The sequence below is a fragment of the Protomyctophum bolini genome (genome assembly GCF_963924005.1).
Source record: "Protomyctophum bolini genome assembly, chromosome: 9".
NCBI lineage: Eukaryota > Metazoa > Chordata > Actinopteri > Myctophiformes > Myctophidae > Protomyctophum > Protomyctophum bolini.
The window spans coordinates 30,389,088-30,410,942 of record NC_137870.1 but is presented as its reverse complement, the minus strand read 5'-3'; the positions used below and the strand labels follow the sequence as shown (position 1 = coordinate 30,410,942).

The 21,855-nt window shown below is 40.6% G+C and overlaps 2 protein-coding genes across 2 annotated transcripts in view; one reads left to right on the top strand and one right to left on the bottom strand.

Moving 5' to 3' along the window:
- The window catches only part of nbeab (neurobeachin b), a gene marked incomplete at its 5' end in the record, with an annotated part of 240,535 nt that overhangs the window by 151,962 nt on the left and 66,718 nt on the right, over positions 1-21,855 (top strand). The window contains 2 exon segments of the mRNA XM_080772482.1: positions 2,404-2,550; positions 9,380-9,516. Coding sequence (XP_080628608.1) covers positions 2,404-2,550; positions 9,380-9,516 — 284 coding nt within the window.
- On the bottom strand, positions 10,238-12,530 carry mab21l1 (mab-21-like 1). Its single transcript, XM_080772481.1, has one exon. The coding sequence runs from the start codon at positions 12,139-12,141 to the stop codon at positions 11,062-11,064; it is 1,080 nt and encodes a 359-aa protein (XP_080628607.1). The 5' UTR covers positions 12,142-12,530; the 3' UTR covers positions 10,238-11,061.

Here is a 21,855-nt window from a genome sequence, read left to right as displayed (position 1 = left end):
ATTATCCACACTGTACATCATTTGGTGTTCATATTAGAACGGGTAAAGACTAGTGTTATAAATTTGGATTATATTAATATTATATTAGCATTCAAATCTTAGTGTTTTGCCAATTTATTGGGCCAACCCCACAGGTTGGCAATTGCTGTTCTAGGCCAGGGATTGTACAGTATATGTTGTGGGTTATTCGAGCTCTGGTTATGGTTTTTACATGAGTGTTGTGGTATGGGATATACTGTATGTCAGAGGAGGTACCTCCTATTACAAAATGTATTATTGATGTTGTACTGGGAGCTACAGTGTGTGAACTTCCCTTCCTTTCCTCCAAATGTACATTGTTGTTCAGCACCTGACACATTTTTGTTGGGATGTGCATGCTTCCCTCTGGACCCAATTCATATAGTGTCAGAGGCCAGGATCAGAGGTCAGGGTTCTGTGTCTAAGATGATGTCATCACATCACTCAGTTTCAAAATGATAAAACCATTTCGGGATGATACAATTTTATTTCTTCTTCTTGGTATCAGTCATTTGTAACATTAGTATATTAAATCAATACTTGAGGCTTTTTTGGGGCAGTGCCAGTCTGATTTTGTTTACAGTATACTGTAGGTATAATGTTTGGCTAGAGAATACTATAAACTGTCCAAATCGAGTAGTACTACAGTATACTATTTAAACAGAGAAAACCTCAAAAAACGATATTGTGCTAGAAATGGAGGGATCTATTATAATGTCCTTGAACCCTTAAGATGTCCAGATTGTCCGCATTTGTATCTGTCCCAGGGACACTGGAAGTTTTTATTTTAGACCATTCACACATTGTGAATTGTGGCAGATGAAAACAGCTGTTCTCTTTCTGATGTTCCCCTGGACAAGGTGAACAATTGGAAAGCTTTTCTAATGAGTCTGCCTGGATGCCCTCTGCTCCGCTTATCTTTAATGTTGACAAATGGCGAGCCATTTCACGGCCACACTTTAATCCAGGAACATCACAGTCACCAAGCTATCAGTCATGAGAAGATGGCTTCACATGTCAGCACATTTTGTCCTTCATGTCACTGCTCCTCATTTCTGATTATTTATAACCATATTATGTTTGTTTTTTTCTCTCTCTCTCTCTCTCTCTCTCTCTCTCTCTCTCTCTCTCTCTCACACACACTGTGATAACTAAATTGTGGTTTGCTTGGCTGATCTTCCAACCTTACTGCTGTGTCTCTGTGTCTCATAGATGTTGGACATCTGACTGTAGAAATCAGCATGGTTTATTTAGTCTGCTCCCCAGTCCCCACTGTGGTCTGCCTTCTCTGGCTTACCAATCAGAATTTCATCTCTTCTGCTCAACTTTCCCTCATTTACTCAGGGCATAATGATGGTTTACAGAATTACAGTTTTAAGTTTCACTCGTTGTGCTTTGATCTGTGACCACTGGCTGGCTTTTGCCTTTTAACAATATGCAGAATTCATTTCCGAAAAGCTCCGTCTTCCACCCCCATCTGATGAAAGCATGCCATATGAGACAGAGCAGGAAGCAGCCTTTTTTTCCCACTGTAGCAGTGTTGACAACAGTCAAATCTGACCTCTATGAAATAAGCTACACATTTCTTAGGGGAGGGAGAGGAGAATTAAGAGCCACGCTGAAAGGAAACTTGTCAGATGGGAGTCATCCACCCATGTCTTGATATGTGTTCTTCCTTCCACACATGCAGGATCTCATGCTCGTTTCTCCTGGATATGACCCTCAAACACCAGTTCACTTGTCGAGAGCAGCCATGTGTCTCGCGCATGTGTTGGATGGTCTGATTCATTTTTTATGAGCCCCTTTTGTTTGCAGAGTGTATGCACACTTCCTTTTAATTGATACCACTGTTCAATCCCAGCTCTTGTCAAGTCTCAGAATGTGGCAAATGATATCTCCATTCAAGCACGAGCTACTGTAGATCTATTGCTATCTATCGCCAACATCGCTGCTGCTAGCCTAAGCCTTTCCAGACACAATACTTTTTATTATTTAACTTGAAAATACACGATTGAAAATAAAAGCTGAAATGTCTCTTGATGTTTATCTACAAGACATTTGCTCAGTGAGAAATTGTGTTTACATTGACGCTTGTGAAATACACCATTGCTGTGTGCAGTATCATCGTCCACCTCTTATCAACCCATTTATCACAAGGCATCTCATGCCATTTCCCCACACTGTAGTTAGGCCTCTCAAAGTTCGCCAGATGTTATGGAATGCGTTTTGTGCAGCTATCAAAGCCAGATTCCCTTCTGTGTGCACTTGAAAGGATTTTACTCTCCTCATTGTACAATACTGATAAGGATCTGGCCTTTTTTAATGGTTCAGAGTAAGGTATTCGGAGGCCTGACTCAACCCTTTTGCCCATATTTATTTTCCCAGGGACAGAGGAGGATGATGTTGTCAGGTCTAAAAAGGCCCTCCGCAGCCAGGCCGTGGCCAGCCAGAGCCCCGAGACAGAGCTGATAGTGGAGGGCGATGACGATGCTATCAGCCTGCTGCAGGAGAAGGAGATGGACAGTGTGGGCGGTAAGTCAGACCTCTGACGCCTCCGTGAAGCTCCCCTCAGCATCCTCCTGATGATTTCAGTGTCTCAACACTCATACTGGGTATTTGGTGTAGTTTGTGGGTGTATGGTTATTGTCAGTGCATCAAATACAATTATTCCACCAAGGCACTTTCACTTCATCAACAGCATGCACATCTTCCAACTCAAAGTATTTCATGATGATGCACTGAATGCCATACCTGTCAACTATACATGCCAATTAGACTGTGAAAAAGAGAGATTTTCTGGGTTATTGACAAATGGCCTTCCCTCAATGCCCCCGATCCCTAGCACGCCACTATTCCACTACAATAAATACAATAAGTATAAGTGTAAATAAAAGAAAAAAAATGTAAAAATCTTATGTAAAAACCTTTTATTTGTAACACTATAAGATTAACGAGAGACACTACCAATCGGGAGCACTTCAAGGGAAATATGGATATGCTGAATGCAATGCATTCTTATCGGGGAAACTTTAAAATATAAATATAATCATTTAACAAGAAACACATTACATTAAAAGTGTTTGTTGTCATACTAACTAGTAATGACTAGACATATTTTAAATGGAACTTAAATAGAGCAAACTTATAAGTTTGCTGTATTTATATATGTAGAGTTCCTTGCCTGAAATTGTTCGTATGCTGCAGCTATACACAAAAATACATAAAAAAAAAAAAGATTAGTTTCAGACAAAAAACAATGATTCCATAACGATAGCAAATGTTTTATACCGTGTCCAGAGGATATGATTATAATGAATGTTTTTTGGCTTTCTGTTTTCATCTGGACCGTTTTGTTTAAGATTGCCAGTTGCTTGATAAGTGTCCTTTTCTGTTTTGTTTTGTATCTTCTAAGCACACTTCCTTCCTCGACTGTTTATTCGGAGAGGCAAGTCTTGAGTTAAACTAACACAGGAAAGATCATCAATCCAAATGCTGCATGTCACAATTTGCATTTAGAATTTGTCAAAGAAATCAGTGATTGTACTGTAATTGACATGAAATAATAATAATCTTCTTAACCTAAAAAAGAGATCCATTAACACGCTGCCCTGATAGAGCTGCTTTATAGTGATGGGGAAAACGATAGCTAAAACCAGTGAATGAAATGCATGAATCTTTCTGGGAAATTGGCATTCCTTATTATATCCCCTTCCCTTACCCACCCCCAGCTCCTTCAGAAAAAAATCTAATCGAGGACACCAAATTTGTCCCCGACTTGACATGTGGACCCCAATCAACTACGTGTGTCCAACATTTGTCCTGTGGTCTATGTCAAGCACACACACACACACACACACACACACACACACACACACACACACACACACACAAATACAGTATATACACAGTACACCTGGAGGAATATTTATCTCATTGCAAGTAGACATGACGTGATGTCTGAATCTAAGTTTAAATCAACCTGGCAAAGAGTCCTTTGGTGACAGATTTTATGGTCCAACAGATACAATTATGTGGCAATTAAACTCACACATTTTGTAGTCCTCAACCTTTTTCATTTCAGGGACCCCAAGACTGATATGCATTAGGCCACGGACGCCCATAACTCTTGAAATTGTACACATTTCTATTGATCCAGGATTTTGAGTTTAGCTTCTTGAAAGGGAGACGTTTGTCCAAGCAGCCCTGCAAGTTTCCCATTGCCATGCATTAGCTGTTACATGAGAGGCAAACTATTTAAAACTAGTCTTTATTATATCTAGTCTGTGAAGTTTATCCAGAGTTTACGTGGGTATTGAGTATAGACCAAGAATTCTGAACTACTGCCCAACACTTGTGAATCATGCAAACAACTGGTGCCTGAAATAAGCAGGGCCCGTTATTGGTGTTATGCCTCAATGATGTAGTCTTTTTTACTGGAATATACAGTCAGCCTTGGCAGCCGTCATACATTTCAGAAACATTTCCTATGTTCCAATCACAAGGATTATGAGGCAGCAAATGGAGTGATGCAGTTCTCCTCTGTCATGGTGAGACCAACATCTGCTTAATAAGAAAACGTTTTTTTCTTTTTTTGTCATGTATGCCATTTACACCAACATTAATTTAGTTTGTTCATGTATTCAGCTGTCAGTGTCTCTGTCCACGTGAGATAGACAGCTAAATAAATGAATATAAATCCACACACACACACACACACACACACACACACACACACACACACACACACACACATTTGCAGTATGATATCAAGAGTTACATATTACAGAGTTAACAAAATATGAGGAGTGAAAAATGTTATGACAAGATAATACTGTTAAACTAACCAAATAAGTACTCGGTGAAACAATTTCACAGTGAAGTGGTTTGAGAAGATTTTTTTATGTTGTGTTAAAAGGAATTGTCATTGAATTTCACACCATTTATATCGTCATGTTTTTTTTATTTCTGCATGTTTACTTCTATTGTTGTGAATGAACATCTCGTCGTCTCCAGTCATAAACAAAGGACCTGAGTTTTCAACAGATGAACCAATCAGACTGCTCAAGTCTGATAAAACACACATGTCGGTTATGCCTGATTTATACTTGGTTGCATGTTGTGCCCTGAAAATAGTAGATGCAAGTTCACAACGAGTGAATGAAGCAGGGGCAGCAGGCTAAGGGAGGGGACCGACATCTCATCTTCTCCCTGCACTAGAAAGCTGCCAAGTACTCTGTGTCACCCAGTCTCTTTATCATTTAGATGAGTTGTGCACCGGCCATATCAAAAGAGCAAGGTACGAGTGAACAGGGTCAAACAATACGTGTCTTTTTCAAATTACCACTAAAGAACCGATGGCAATAGTACTGGAATTCATCGGCCATCAACTGTGTGCACCCTGCAAATGGCAGCAACAACAAGAATAAGTGAATCATCTCCACCAGAGATATTGCTTTCGTGTGTGTGTGTGTGTGTGTGTGTGTGTGTGTGCTATTTGTGGAAAGAATTGTGAATTATTAATAGTGTGTTATTGTGAATTCATAATCTATGACTCAAATTCATAATCCATGACTCACTGACACTGTCCCTGCAGGCTATGGGAGGTTGTGCCGTGCAAATATCAAATCATTAGATTAGATTAGATGTCTTTATTAACCACAAGGGGAAATTGTTTTGCTCAGGTGTGTTATATTCAGCACACAACTTGTACAATTGTACAATAAATCGGCCTCAAGTATTACTATTGGAGCGTACTTCCTGGCAGAGATTTGCACTCCACAGTGCACACATTTCTATCATGACAAAAACGACTATATTGTGGCGTTCATGTTTTTTACCAGTAGGGGAGCTCCTTCGTTGCGAAGGAGTCTGTGTCAGGATATTGCTGTTACCAGGATGTACTGTCTGCTTGTGCTCGCTCTGTATCTAATCTCAGGCATGACCAGCCCTAATGAGAGATCTGGGAGTAGATCCCTGTCAACAACAGAGCTCCTCCTGCCAGCCTTTGGGTCAATGCCTGCTGCTGCTGCCAAAGGGGTGGGGCTTGCACTCGGGCCCAGGAGAGAGTTGTGGTTTATGGAACCCATGATTAGCTTTGCTTCCCCGCAAACATCGAGAATGCCGTCTGTTCTCACATTGGCATCAAATTCTGTAAGCTCTTTTGTCAGCTCACTCGCAGACCGTGTATCCCAAATCTGGTGACATGGGAACTAAAGATCTGTGCACTGCATGTGCACCGTAAGTTTCAGAGAACACTCCGGATGTGGTGCTCTGTGTACAAATAGACTCAAATAGGTCAATTTGTATATAGTGTAAGTAAATTTAACATTGAATTTGTGTGCAGGGGTTCTCTTATACATGGGAGTGCTGGCCAATACAGCAGCAGCGCATTTTGTATTCGGTAAAGATCTGAAATACATTTAATTATGATTATCTCATGCAGTAAAAAGGAGAACATGGTGAGGAGAGAGACTGAGAGAGGGAGAGACAGATTTACTCAACTTAATTATATTTTTCAACAGATTCATCTTAATGGTTGGTTCTTTTAAAAATACTTTAGACTCTAGTCTAGAGTAAAATAAATAAATAAACTGAACCAAATTTGGGAAGCTGAGTATATAGTGTAAAACCTGTGGGATGAACAAGTAAACAATACTGTGAAATGTGTTTAGGGGAGGGATAAACTTTACTTTCGCTTTGTTTTTGAGCGTCGCTAGCCCCTACAATGCATGGCTTTCAGAAATTATGTCATGTGGCAGCCAAGTCTATGGACTTTAATGTTTGTTTAGGGTTGCAAATGACAGCGTATAAGACGTCATCCAGCCAATATACTGTAAATACTGTCCTCGCTGCGCCCCTCACTTCACAGTTCACACAAGTTTTTTTTAACTTATTATTATACTATAAACTAATCCAATCAGTATTGCCTACAAGAGACAATATGACATAAATTACACTTTATGACGTCAATTTTCACTCCATTGTCAATGCATTTACAAAACAAACATTGGACTAAAGACAAACATTAAACCTGTGTATAGGAGGGGCTATAGCGCCCCTCAAGAAATTGTTGTGCTTTTGACACATTCATTTACATGCAATGAATGATCATATTTCAGTAAAAGAAGGAACGGTATCCGATTTCTCACATTTATTTCAATGCATGGCTTTTTCAATGATGTCATATGGCAGCCAAGTCTATGGCATTTTAATGTTTGTTTAGGCCACTAAATGACGACGTGAGACGTCATGTGGTGAATATGAATACATCTGGTGACTGGTTTTGTTTTATACAATAACACACTGCATTCATTTCTCGAAACGAATATAGTGGCAGTGAATATGAATCATGTGGCAGCCACCGTGGGTGCCCCTCACTTCACATGAGTGTGATTTGTATTACTTTTATGAAACAGTGCTGCACTGACTCAACTAAACCTTACCAGTAGATACCCTGCCTACATGACAATAATTGCTAGCTCTGCACACTCTCCCTTGCATGCGCGCACACACACACACACACACACACGCACACGCACACGCACACGCACACGCACACGCACACGCACACAGACACACACACACACACACACACACACACACACACACACACACTCACTCACTCAGTGTAGTTTGTATAGGCAATTTATTTGAAAATGCTAAATAAAATCCTTAGGATTCATTTATTAATTAGTTAGAGTTAAAGGGGATATACTTTGTCTGTTTGGGTACTGTTAGGATCTATTTGACACTCTAAAAGTAAAATTATAATTGAGGATTTTACTGCAGTGCATAAAGAGTATAAGAGTAAAGTTGCTGTAGGCCTATATACTTTGTCTTTAGCAATATTATATGCATTAGTAGCCTATACCACCAATCAAATGATAATCCATTGAAGATGCCCGCTTGTTTCCCTTTGCATTTTCTTAACAGTTGAATTTCATATAGCTGGCTTAGATAGTATACCAATCCCTTTGTACAACTTGCCCATAATTTCATTATTCTCATGTAAACATTTTAATGCTATAGCCTAATTATGAAAGGATCCCTAGGGGGATTAGCGCCTAATCCTCTTCCTCCCCATGTGTGATGGCTGCAATGGCTCAGTGCTTTGGGGCTAGTGTCTTTCTGTGCTTGGCCCTAGAGGCCAAAGAACAATTGGTTCTGAAAGTCTTATTCCAGAAGGTGCAAGCTTGTTAATTTAGCAGTTCCAATAATGGACGCAAAGCCAAACCTTTGTTGTAGGTCAAATAATTTGTGTGATAATGTGGACCAGATTTGTAATGGCATATCTTAACGTTAAATATCCTTATACTACTGTATTTTTAATGGCCTATATTCTTACAATATCCATACATCACGTTATACAAGTCCTGTTTTTTTGTTTTTTGTATAAGCAGGCCTATATATGGCCTCTAGCTAACAACTGAAATTCAGCAGAGTGGTGTTATTAGGTTTATTTACTCTTCCATATAAAACTGCTATAAGCATATAGTGCAAAGCATGCATGTGCACAGCAGGATCACAATTAGGCATGCATTGATAAAGAAAAATCGTAAGGAGATTTGACTGCTCACCAGACCAGTGCAGACTGCAAGCGCGTTGGAGAGGCGCTCTGGGAATTGAGACCAAAATCTACTTGTGTTCTTGCAACACTGTCGAGCATAATTGGCCAAGGAACACACAGATTAAGATTGATGAAACATTAAGGTGTCTCTTTGGAGTTCAGAGGATCGATAAATATCCCGATTCCAGGAGGAGCTTTCATTTGGGAGACACACATCACTATAACGGTGCTGCTCCGCAGCGACACTGATCCTCGAACATTGTGGGTGGAACAGGGAGGGGAGATGATGTGATGTGATCACTATCAGCTGACTAGGGTCAGAATGTCAACGTCAATTTATGATTATTTTTAGTTCAAAGCGAATTTAGGATTCTATTATTCCCCTGTATGTCTCATAAATGTAGGTATATCCAATTCCAATCGTCTATTGAGGATATAGGCTAATTGGCTAATTAGACTCATAGTTTACTGGGGTGCACCGTGCATGGGGGCATAGGCACGCAACAGAATAGGAAAATATATCTGGTTCACTCTCACTGCGTGTTAAATATTAAGACGTCGGCTTGAATATTATTTACAAAGTCATATTTTAGCGAAAACGTGGAAAGCTCATTTCTAACGCGCCTATATAGACGAGGCCTGTTTTGCGCAGGCCTATATATGCCTCCCCGAAAACGAGACGAAAGTTTACTTTAAAGAAGTGGCATTATATTCAGCTGTGTTGTAACTTGTGTGTAAACTGTTTGTTGATCAGAGTTCTGAGTCTGTATGTGATTGTGTGCATCGTGTCCGCAGGCCCGGTTGTCCTCAGCACCGAGGCCCAGCTCGTTGCGCCTGTGGTAGCGGCGCGGGGGACACTCTCCATCACCACCACTGAGATCTACTTTGAGGTGGATGAGGATGACCCTGCCTACAAGCGGCTCGACTCAAAGGTTAGTGACCTGACCTGAAAACGGTTTGGATTCAAACTCAAAGCTTTAAGATGGATAGAGATGGACAGATGATCTTCCGTGTTTGTTAATGTTGTTGTAGGCCTAGAAGTCTCTAGCCTAATCTGTCAAAAGCCTGCACGAGATGTGGTCCGCAGGTTATAGGCTTTGTATAAGGCGACATTTTGTTCTGGAAATACATTTTGTTTGTTTTTGTCAGGTTGTTGTTTAAATATTATTTTCTGTTGCTATAGCCTATAGGTTAAATAAAGATGACGCCTTGATATTTGGCCGGCGTCCCATACTTTTTACACAATATCTGCGCTGCATTGAATCAGTAGAGTGTCTCTTTTAGCCGGTACGCCTACTACTGTGATATTTTCCATTTACTATATATATTCCATATTTGGGTAATATTGTAGACTAATAACAAGCCAGTGACCGTGATGGGGCAGTTTTGTTTTATTTCACAAATGTGTCTTGCTGCCTGTTTAGGCTGCTTTAAACTTGAATATTAACTATAACATGCTATAGTCTAATTCACCCTGAAAAGCTAATTTACCATAATTCACGTCTTTATATTATTATTATTATAGGCTAGTGCGTATCTTAAGAGGCCTTCCACTATATTGCCCCAAACCCCATTTAATAAACCATAATGGGACACAAATATATATAACAGATTGTTTTATTAACTCTTTAAATTAAATCAAAGACAGAAAAAAAAGAATCAGATCACAGATGTTATAATCCAGTGTATTTCAAGTGCATTTTTTCTCATTTAGACTGTATGTATATACACTCTGTATATATATATATATATACTATATATATTTTTTCTTATTTTTATCATGTAGGCCTATAACCAAGGTTGTAAAAACAACAGAAATGACCGAGAACTTTAAATAAGAATTCAAGTAAATTTATGGAATGTTTTAAATGTAACCAATGTTTTAGGCCTACCATCAAATATGTAAACTTTAAAAATTAGAAAAATGTCCATTGAAACAGATGAATCAGACTACCACTGATGCAAGTATAAATTAATAACTTTTCTACCAGATAAAAAAAAGTTCATGAGTAGATTTAAAACATGTGGGAACGTATGTACGTGTCACAGAACAACATTCACAATTTCAGACCACTTGAACCACAATCAATGAATGTATTTACAGTATAAAATGTACATATGTTTTTCTTTCTTTTTTTCTCCTTCCAAGGCTTGTCACGGGGCTTTATTTTAAAGCATTTAAAGAAATGAAAGATTTTAGACAAATGTGTGGCACGCAAATAAAAATAAACCAGGTAGGTGGCCCTTAAATGTGTTCCTATATGACACGGCAAAATGGGATAATATTGTATAGTACATTTGACTGTCATTAAAAAAATGTTATTGGAATAGTCAGAGGAAACAGAGGAAAGTCACTTTTCACAAGACTGTGAAAATAAAACTGTGATATTTCTGTTCGTGTAACCGAGTCCTGATTAACATCATATAGGCCTCTTTACCACCACTTTTAAGACGAGGTGAACTAATAAATTTTTACCTCAGAGTTTCTCCAAGCTTTTGGGGTTGGTCAGTATTTCTCTTGCCAGGCGCCAAGTCTGTTTGGCACAATTCTCAAGACCCGAATGAGGCTTTCCTTGAAATAGGTCTAAATTGGGCAGGAAATAATGAGGGCACCTTCTGCACTGCAAACACGAAATAAGCTGCAATAAAATCCCGTTTAGCCGATCGCCGAGGCAGTTCTCGTCCCAGTCGGACTCCCTGGGATGCTTTTCACACTCGTATGAAACCAAACTTTTCAAATGATAGTTGTTGAGGGGCTGCCCGGGCAGTTCAAGGTGACGGTCACGTAGCGTTTTGAGGACCGACAGACATTTTTTCCTGCATCCTCCCAGGAGGAGTCGATTCTCGGCCTCCCCGAACTGCAAGACCCAGGCGTCGCTCTCCGCCGAGCTCTGCTTGCCGTTGAGCGAGTAGCACTCTTTGGAGAGGAGGTTGAAGCCCTCCGACTTGACTTCTGCCACTCGGTTAGGTCCCGGCCAGGGGACGTGGGGCAGAGGCCAGTGCGCGGCGCTCCGTGGCCAGATCCCAGTGCATTTGAACGCTGGCGTGATTTGCACAATGTATCGGTCTCGTATGCGTAATTTCACCTCGCTCGTGTCAGAGACCATCTTGACAACATCTCTATAGCTGCACTTATCCACCGCCTGTGCCACCAACGTCTGAAATCTCGAGCGGATCTTGCGCGCCGAGAGGTAACCGGAGGCTGTTATAAATTCGACCCAGAGAGACATGCTTCTCTTTCGGCCGTCGCTGAGCTTGAGCACCGCGCAGCCGGGAAGAGATCCGTCATCCACAAAGTTGAATACTCCCATCTGATTTAGATAGAGCACCACTTCGAACTCGTTCGGCGATATGACCTCCAGTCCCTCGAAGCGGCCGTCCATTTCGCTCAGTGAGCTTATGAAGCGGGGCTCCTGCACCTCCACCTCCTTCAGGACATCCGAGACCACCTTGCACACCTCTCGGATGGTCTTGGAGATCGCAGCCTTTCGAGACTGACATTTCTCCTGGTAGTATTTGTTGAGGTGGTATACCAACTTTGCCTGGGCGGCTATCATATTCGGGCAGAGATCCGGGTTGTACACCGGAGTCTCGCAATACGCCGAGGGATCCAACGCGGCTGTTTGTACGGGAGCCAATTTAAGAGAAGAAGGAAATCTATTTAAAAAGAAAAAAAATGTCTATTCAATAGACACAATTGCCTTTATTTGTGCTCACGGCACATGCGTATTAATATCACCGCGGGTTAAACCATGAACCTGAGCATCGAACTGCTTCAAAGCAAGTCCTTGAAATTGCTGGTAATCAGAAGTCCATTTCACGCGTTAGGTTCAGTAGTAAAAAAATGCTTTTGTTTTCTCTAATGTTTGCGTGCAGTTCGGTTTCCGCATATAAGCATTTCAAGCATACAGTGTAGAGTGAGTGCGCTCGTAAAGCAGGCTGCCGGTGTTTCTGTGTTTTAGAACAGGGACACACTCCCATGGAATTATAAGGGAGGGGTTGAAACGAAGATGTCCAATCGCTATCCGATTCGTCACTGCCTCCAGTTTATGGAAAACAAATTAATCCCGGGGTATTATATACAAGTAAAAGTAAAGGTAGTATAGTAATCGAGGAGTGGAAGTAGCCTATAGCCTACCTACGCATTTGGAGAGAGAAAAATATCCTTTTCCCTATACAGATATAGCTTTTCTATGGACTGTATTGCCTTTTAGTCTGCTATTGAATCATTGTAGAATACAGTAGGTGGATTTAGAATGGCTAATGCAGCCTACTTTTTCCTTTGGGGAATAAAACATAGCTTAATGATAATGCATCGCCTTTATTCACGCTTTATTCAATCATTGGCTGGAGCGCTATAGCTCCAATCAAGGATGGAATCATGTGAGTTTAATTCCGAATCATTCCGAATCCTCCTAGAATTATACAAAACTGAAAGATTAGCTACGCTAGTAGTTATTATTATTATTATTATTATTATTATTATGTTTGATATATTTGCTTAAAATGCATGCCCTTTATTGGGCATATATTGAACGAGAGGTCGTCTTATTTGTTCGGCTATACGTTTTTTTATTACCGGTATGTAAATTATACTGTAGGCTATGTGAATCATCTTGATCTGGCCTATAGGCTAAGGCTACAGAATGGGTCAATAGGCTACAGACTACTATAATTAATTTAATGCATAATAATTATAATCAGACGTTAAGAAGACGAGGTTATGAGTTATTTCTAAATCAACTTAATGACAATATCAATAATAGGCTATATGTTTACTATAAAGTATAGGCTATAGCCTACCGAATGGTTTTAACAAATGGGTAAATTTCTGGATGCTGGCATAAGGCAAGACTTTTTGTTATTCTATTTAAATGCTCTTTTAAATGTTGCCTCCACAAACACAATTCATCTAATTTGTGAGATTACAAAAAAATGACCTATACATTTGTTTTTTGAAAAAAGGATATAAAAAATGTCCACGTGACAACTAGGCCTTTACTTTACCTACTCTTTACACTTCAATGTAGACCTATTTTGATACTGCTCAATCAGGGCACACCTCATTTATTATGTATATAACTTAATGATTATGTAGTTATAATCAAAACGTTATCTTACAAATCCTGACAATAATGAAAAGCAACAATTATGCAGCATAATGATATTATTTAATCGCTAATTCACTAATTCATATAAATATTAGAATGTATGATTTACCATGATCTTTTAAGTAGCTAATTAAAATCAATGTTTAGGATGATGAACCAAATGCTAATACTAGCATATATATATTTCTAGCATTTTGTTTTGCAATATTTAGTTTTAATAATACAAATTATTATGTTATAAGATGAATATACAATGCTAGGCCTATACATTAAACATTAGTGGGCTCCTTTTCAATCTTAGCTAACTACTGTTGCGCTCATTCACAATAAAGAGACCAAAACCATCCCTGGCTATCATTATTGCATTGGCATTCGATCTCAGAAGTAGGCTATACATGCTTTGAAGATGACTTCAAAAAGATAACATTGCATGGATCAGATAAGGAACACAAAGGCATTTACACTCTACCCCGCTGTCTGAATTGCATAAAAACAGACATTATGGGGGCAGCTATATTTGCAGCTTCTCACTCTCGGCTCCGTTCAGCATACGTGGATGAGAGACGAGAGGTGGTGGCATGCGGGGGTAGGACCCTGATGGATAGGTGACTCCCATTATCATCACTGACTGTCTGGGACACATTGCCAACATAGCAGCCTGGAAAACACAAGTGATACCTTCCCACTGTTACACGATAAAACCCTCAGTGCTCATTTAACTCTGACGGAGTAAACAAAATGGTCCCTTATGTGTACAGTTTGGTTACATTTTGTACACTCAGTGTTACAAAATGGATAAATTAACACTATTATACCGACAGAGATCACAGATATGGAACCCTTTTTTGTAGGCCTATAATACATCACTCATTTTCAAGAATCACATGAGGAAGGTAATGCTGTAGCTTCAAGCTATCACACTGTAGAACTTACTGGAAGTTAGTTTACATCGTCAACTCTTATACGGTTCCAATTTGGGTAAATTTTTACACTCGGAGTCAAATTAACACTGAGGATTTTACCGGCTGAATTTCATTTAACTATAGCTACCAGGGATTATATGCCTGTTATACAGACACGTATTGGGGGAATAAAAATGGATACTCTTGAATGGTTTCATGTGGTCGGAGGTAGCCAAGAGCGATTTTCCCTTTCAGGCTCTGTACTACTCCCCCCTAAATTTCTCCCAGTGTCTGTGGCTCAGCAGGTACTTGCCTTTTATTGGAACCAGACTACCCTCACTGCAGACCATCTCGCTCCACGTCTGATACTCAAAATCCATTTGCACTTTTTGAGTTTGTCCTCCGGGCCCTGCGGCCATCCCTATGCATGATAGAAGGGGAGGATTTTCATTGGGATTATCACCTCTTAATCTGAAGCATGTGGTGCCACAGATCTTATACCGTAACTCAACCTGTTCCTCAGTCCTATAACGCTCCAACAGTTTCTCAGGTCAAGCCCAAGACCACCAAATCGTCTTATAACCGTATCTTTGCCATTGTGACATTGCAATCATTGATGCAACGCATTTCACCCTGCACTTTTCTACTTGTAACACTGTGATATGACTAAAGTTGATTCTGATTCTACTTCGGTTGTCACCCCACTACACTATTGGATGCCCTGTAGTGTGATATATGAGGCAATGATTCCAGTCTAGCACTATTTCTGACCTAGAGAAATGCATGCATGATCGTGTAAAATAAATCAATACAATGACTTCTACTTCCCCCAATTTTGTACAAGCATGTGACCCTCTTTTGAAGGCCTCTTTGTTTCCAGGGCTTGAGTCCATGTTCATCTTTTTTTTCTCTCTCTTCTCCATTTTTCTCTTTCGTTTCTTCTACCAAGACTGATCCTCCTGTCAGCATTGGTCTGACATGAGGTCAGTAGTTCTTGTCTGATAGCTGAAATAGCTCCGTAATGACACCACTCATGCTATGAGTGACTTGAAATGGTATTCCATTCATCGAATAGATGTGGAAGAATTATTCAAAAGACTCAAAGATATTCTTTATTGTAAATAGTCTGATTAACACTATTAAGTGGAATACAGTTATGATGTTATGAAATCTAATAAAATGTTTGGCTTAGAATAATCGTTGACACATTCCTAATGATAGAACAATGAATGTTGGACTCTTGTGTTTAGAATCCTATACTGTATCACTGTGGTGGTTTAACATACCAGCTTGAACTCTGGGTGTTCCAGAAAACTCAGCCTGATACTTAATGCAATCATCTCTTAAAGAAGTGCGCCACAATTACAGGGTCAGGACACACCATACTGTAGGCTACTGGAAGCTATTAGCTCCAAGGATAAATCTATTTTTTAATCGTTGACCCCCCCTCCCGCTGAACTCTATAGAGAAAGGGAAAAGATCATCTTTATTCTAAAATGTATATATGTTTTAACCAAATGTTTAATTATTTATACTATTTGATGAAGTGAAGCATCTGGCGTGTGTGTGTGTGTGTGTGTGTGTGTGTGTGTGTGTGTGTGTGTGTGTGTGCGCGCGCACACACACACATATATAATGGGCTTTTTTTATACAAGTATAATTTTTAAACGGATCAAGTATTTATCTCTATTAATAATCCTATTACCAACAATAAATACAGTCTTCCCTATCTTATTCTATCACATTTTGGCGACATATTGGGGTTGGGTAGTTCCCTATCTACTGTGCAGATTAAACCAAGTTGAGTTAACGGAGTGGCACATTTCTATATAAATCAGATTAGGAGGAGTGTCACTTTAGACATGAGATCAGCACTGGCTCTCAGATTGTGAAACATAATATGGTATAATCTCTTGGGATAGCGACTCATTTTGACATATGCTTTCTTTTTTTTTTTACATTTTAATTTGTCCTAAAATAGAATTATCATTGGGATTTTTAATAACCAGAACATCATTATTCTAAGCAATATGGTGTCTCCGTAGGGAAGCCAGTTAATGTTTTTGGCTCTCCACCTCACACTGCGACCCCCCTTTGAATTGTGTCCATTCATTTGTTTTATTCTCCACTGTGTATCAGCAGCCTCCTTCCGTGAGCAGTCAGGAAGCAGAACAATATAGCCAGAGGCTCTAGGAGACCCTCTAGTGATCAGCCAGACAGGCCCTGTGTGCTTTGAACGATATATACAAAGAAAACACACACACACATGCACACGTGCGCGCACGTGCACACACACACACACACACACACACACACACACACACACACACACACACACACACACACACTCTGTAGGAAACTTGTCCCTCCAAGAGCATTTCCTGGAAGGAGAGAAGTGTAAATTATGAAAATTAATTGATTGTCTCGGCTTCATTTGGCCCTTCAACCCCACCACCCCCCATCCCTCTTTAATATGGTATGCTTGTCAGCCTCCCTGATAAATTACATGCATGTATTTGCATCAATTTAGCATTAATAATACAATTTAGTTTTATTTGAGAGAAGGTGTGGTATGTCTCTTGGAGGAGAATCTACTGTATGGAATGACACTGTGTTCCCCTCCATACTGTAGGTAGGTTATCCACTTGGCAGGGTGCAGTGAAAGTGCTGCCGCAGTGTTTTCCTCTCTTTTTATCAGCGCTGTATTTTGCTTTACATGACAGTGCTAAACATTGTATATGTCAGAGAGTGGAGCAGGAGTGGAGCGGGCTTATTATTTCTTTATTTGTTTGTTTATTCCTATTGTTTCCTGGTAGGGCTTACATTTATCTCTGGAAATTGACTGGTTTATTTAAGCATGTGCAGTGAGGTTGTTATTGTCTGTCTGGGGAAAAGCTATATGCTTGGTTTTCCATCTCGTCTGATGTGAAAGGCAACAATGCACCAGTGGCAGTGTGATTAATCTTAATGTCTGGGAGACGTCTAGTATCTAAAGGTGGGCGCTATAATCATCTGCCCACTGACCCCATGATACTCATCCACACAATCAGCACCTCAGTCCTGGCGTCCAATAAGTAATTTTTAAACCTTAGATTAATTGAACACGCAACGTCATGTGATCTAAGACGCATACATAGAAATACAAAACAAAGGGAATGAAATTAAATAGTGAAATTGCTAGGTTTTCAGTAAGCAAAGTCTGGTGTTAATGCCCATGATACAATTAGGCAATGTTACCCAAATAAAGGATGAAGGGTTCATAATTGCCACTCCTTGAGATCTGAGGTGCCGGGTGCCAACTGTCAGAGCAGGGCTAATGATGACAAATGTCTCTGTATGCAGATTGCACCAGCAGCAGCAGCAGCAGCGACACAGGCGTGCAAGAAAGAATGAGAGGGCCACATACGTATGTGAGGGCTTGTGTGCATATTATCAACGTCTAACTTGAAAATACCCCCCCCCCCAACAATGTTCCATAATATGGTTGAGTACCCTATGTGTGACACTACTGTTTTATCCTATATGACAAGTGATGAAACTTGTTATTCCGATTCAGTGGAAGGAAGTAGTTCCAACTTTTTCTCCCTGGCAAGTAAAGATTCATGTCAATTAGACTTTGAAGATGATTTCAGGATAAGGACATCCATATATCAGGTTGGATCGTTTGTGTTTAAATATTGTTTGTATACATATTGCTCTGGTTGGTGCAATAGAGCAATATTTCCCCGACAAGGGAAATTTCATATGCATTTGTATCTGTGTATGCTTTTCCTCTATAGCTTTTCGTTAGCGGAGCTGGGTATTATTATGTAAGATTGTGATGTATAACCTGATAAGTAGGACAGTGGCCTGTTTTCTGAGCTCATCCATATAATATAGCTCAAAAACGGTTCTTGGTTATAACATGACCAAACTAACGATTCTTTTATTTAGTTTTGATAAAAAAGTGTGTTTTATATTAACCACCTTTGTAGCAGAAGGCCATAAATCTGATTTCACTTACTGTGACGTAAGGCTCACGCTAATAAAAGAGCAAACCTAGAGTGTTGCATGGCCAGATTTCCCCAATTTGTTGCATGAATGGCTTTTGAAAGGGGTCCCACTTTGTACAAAGGGAGCCTCCTCTTTGTTTGGTTTCGCCCCATCTGTGTCATCTGGTGGCCTGTGCAAGAGGGTGGTGTCTTGGGGTGCTCCCCAGCGGCGTTGCCAGTTGTTTTATGGACTCAACGGAGTGGTGCTGGGAGTTCATAAGTTGGCCGGCCCATTGTGTGCTGAGCCCAGCTGACACGTGTGAATTGACTCCAGCATATTGACGGATCATTTCCATTAATGAATCGGAGGAGTCTGCCTTGTTTCACTCTGTGATTTATGCACCAGCCTCATCACCCTCTTTGCGCAGGGTTAACTGATACCCCCCACGCAACAAGAACAAGGGAAGGGGGCTTTGTTTAGTAGTTTATTTATTCACACAGTAAAATCTGCAGTGTTCATTTAACTCTTGAGAGTGCTATTGCTCTGTAACATGTCGGCATCAGTGAATTTCTTGTTCTTCATTTGTTGACTTGTTGACTTGTTACCCAATCTTTTACATCAACTATTTAGGTCCAGTATGGTACGGTACGGTACTGAGAGACCTGAGCCTCATCGTTGTCTAGATATGTTTTGTTAATAGACTTCTTTAAGTGTAGAACTGTCCTTTGGGGAAGGAATGTATCACTTAGGGTGGTGTCATAAGGGACCATTTCTAGACAGCCATGTTTCATACATTTATCAAGGACGTGAAGGGCAGTTTTCTACTTGGCGATGCAGGGTGGCTGTTGTCCCTTGATGTGATACTGAGACGCTTTCTCTTTGTAACTGCTGGTGTGTCATCAGGCGGCTCTGAGCCGTGATGGCGACCATCCAGCTTGTTCAAAAGCAACAGCTACACACTGCTGCTAGCGCTGGCCCCGGTCTGCCCCCCCAGCGCCACGTACACACACACACACACACACACACATACACACACACACACACACACACTGCTGCTGCCACATGTAAGGCACATTTTCACGCCACCATTTTATGCTGCAGTCACCCTCCCTTCAGCAGAGGGAGGGAAAGAAAGAGGGGAGGCTCACCCGGAGCGGATGAGAGACAAAGATGGCAGCAGAGACATTTTGTCTACTTTGATTAGTTCTGGTCTCGGTGAGCAGCGTTCAATATTAGCCTGTTACCAGCAAAGCCACTCGGTGCAGAAGCACAGACGGGAATCACGTCACAATCAAATTTAGCCCAACCTCATTTCCATCTTCTTCACTTAAAAAGTGGGACATATGGGGGCAGTATACCAATTGCTTATTTTATACGGTAATTAACACCGGTCAATCCGCATTATGGGGAGGGTGTGTCACAGCCTGTGACAAAGTTTAAAATGATAATTCTTTAATTTACATATATTTTCTTTCTGAGAAAGGTAGATATATTCTAAGTAGCTCTCATTGCTACCTGGGCTGTTGTGATGCATGTCATTACAAAAAAATGGGGTTCACTCATGTGAAGGAGTTGTGTTGTGACAGTGTCAGTGTCTACCCACCTCAGAGGAATCACAAATTAGGGCCATCATTTTCATTTATTTCCCCCCCTATCCAGTATCTGTCAACTTAAAGGGATATTTCATCATCTACTCAGGTTTATGTGAACACCCCAGACAGTTTTTAAGTTGCTCGATTCAGTATTTAGATATTTGATATTCATTTTAGCTGCCCCTCCCCCTTCCTATACAAACTCATTATAACTTCAAACTCCATTTTAACCATATATAGATTCATCTAAAACACCCAAACTTTTTTTTTATGGTGACTGATATTGTCCTTCTAATACTATTAGAATTAAATACTGTCTGGGGTGTTCACAGAAGCCTGAATAGACGATAAAATGACCAAAAGTGTTTCTGAAAGTGAAATATCCCTTTAAATTGGGGCCCTAAACTAATTATATAAACCGATAACTGTACAAGACCATTTTGTTTATGTAGGCATGTGCATGTATTGTATTGTAGGCCTATTCATCCTAAATAGGGACACCAAGTTGAAGGTGGTCAAGATTTCTTTGTTTACCTAAGTAACAACATTCACACAGTGGGTCCTGACTTGTTTGCCCTGGATGTGCAGAGATGTATGTGTGTGTTGTTTTCCTCACGCTGGGCTGTCGTCTGTTGTGCTCATTAGATTAGTTATCTCAACGGGTTCTATTAGGGGCTCGGGAGATGGGCTCCCCATTGAAAGAGTCATGATGGACGAGGAAGAAGTGCTGATGTGCAGGTTCCTGCCTCCAGGCTTCCACCTGCTCAGGAACAGCCCTGAGGCTAAAGAGAACCATCACCAACCCTACTCAGGCCAGCCAATGAAAGATTGAACATTTTCAGTCTGAGTTATTTAGTGTAGCTTCCCCGGAATTGGTGATTGGGAAAGATGGTCACAGAGGGGAAAAAAAGATAAACAAAATAGCCATTGAAGTTTGGGTGGGGGAAATAAAGTACAAATAAGAAACGAAGAAAAGAAAATCTCAGGCAATATAGTAGGCCAAACAGAACATGATAACGTTGGAATTCTATACTTATAATTTCAAACAATTTTATTAGAATGTCGATCCTGTGGTCTTGGCAGGGCTTTGGAGGTGCCTGAGCAGCCGAGTGCTGTGGCAGGGCAAGGGGGATGTCGACTGTTGACACCATCTAACGAAGGGGGGAGGAGGGGGATTAGGGCATTTACGGAAGCCGTAATATGATAGGTCAAAAGGAGGAGGCACTCCTCACAGCAACTTGCCTCTGTAATGAATGATTGACTGGGAAAGGAGAAGCTGCCACTCGCTGGCTGAGTGCTCATCTTGACGCCTGCCGCATCGCTCCACGGCTCCCCTTGATCACGTTTGGCTGCTCCCCTTCTCATCTGAGGCACCAGTCTGCAGGGAAAAGCTGCTTTTCCTTCTCATTTTTCTCCCTAATTTACACATTTAAGACATTTTTGTTTTCTTATTTGCAATTCCCTTTTTTTGTCGGGGAGATTTTCTCTCTATCACTCCGTCTCAGTCCTGCTTTCTCTCTCTCTCTCTCCCTCCCTCCCACACACACACACACACACACACACACACACACACACACTCTCCCTTACTCACAGCCTTTCCTCTTTCTTCTGTTTGCCTGGAGGCGATGAACTAATTTCAGGTTCCATAATTGCGGCATGTTGTACACCTGTCTGCTATTAATTCTCCCCTGTCT

Excerpts from the sequence above, each read along its gene's own strand:
- mab21l1 (XM_080772481.1), bottom strand. The coding sequence starts at position 12,141 with ATGATAGCCGCCCAGGCAAAGTTGGTATACCACCTCAACAAATACTAC.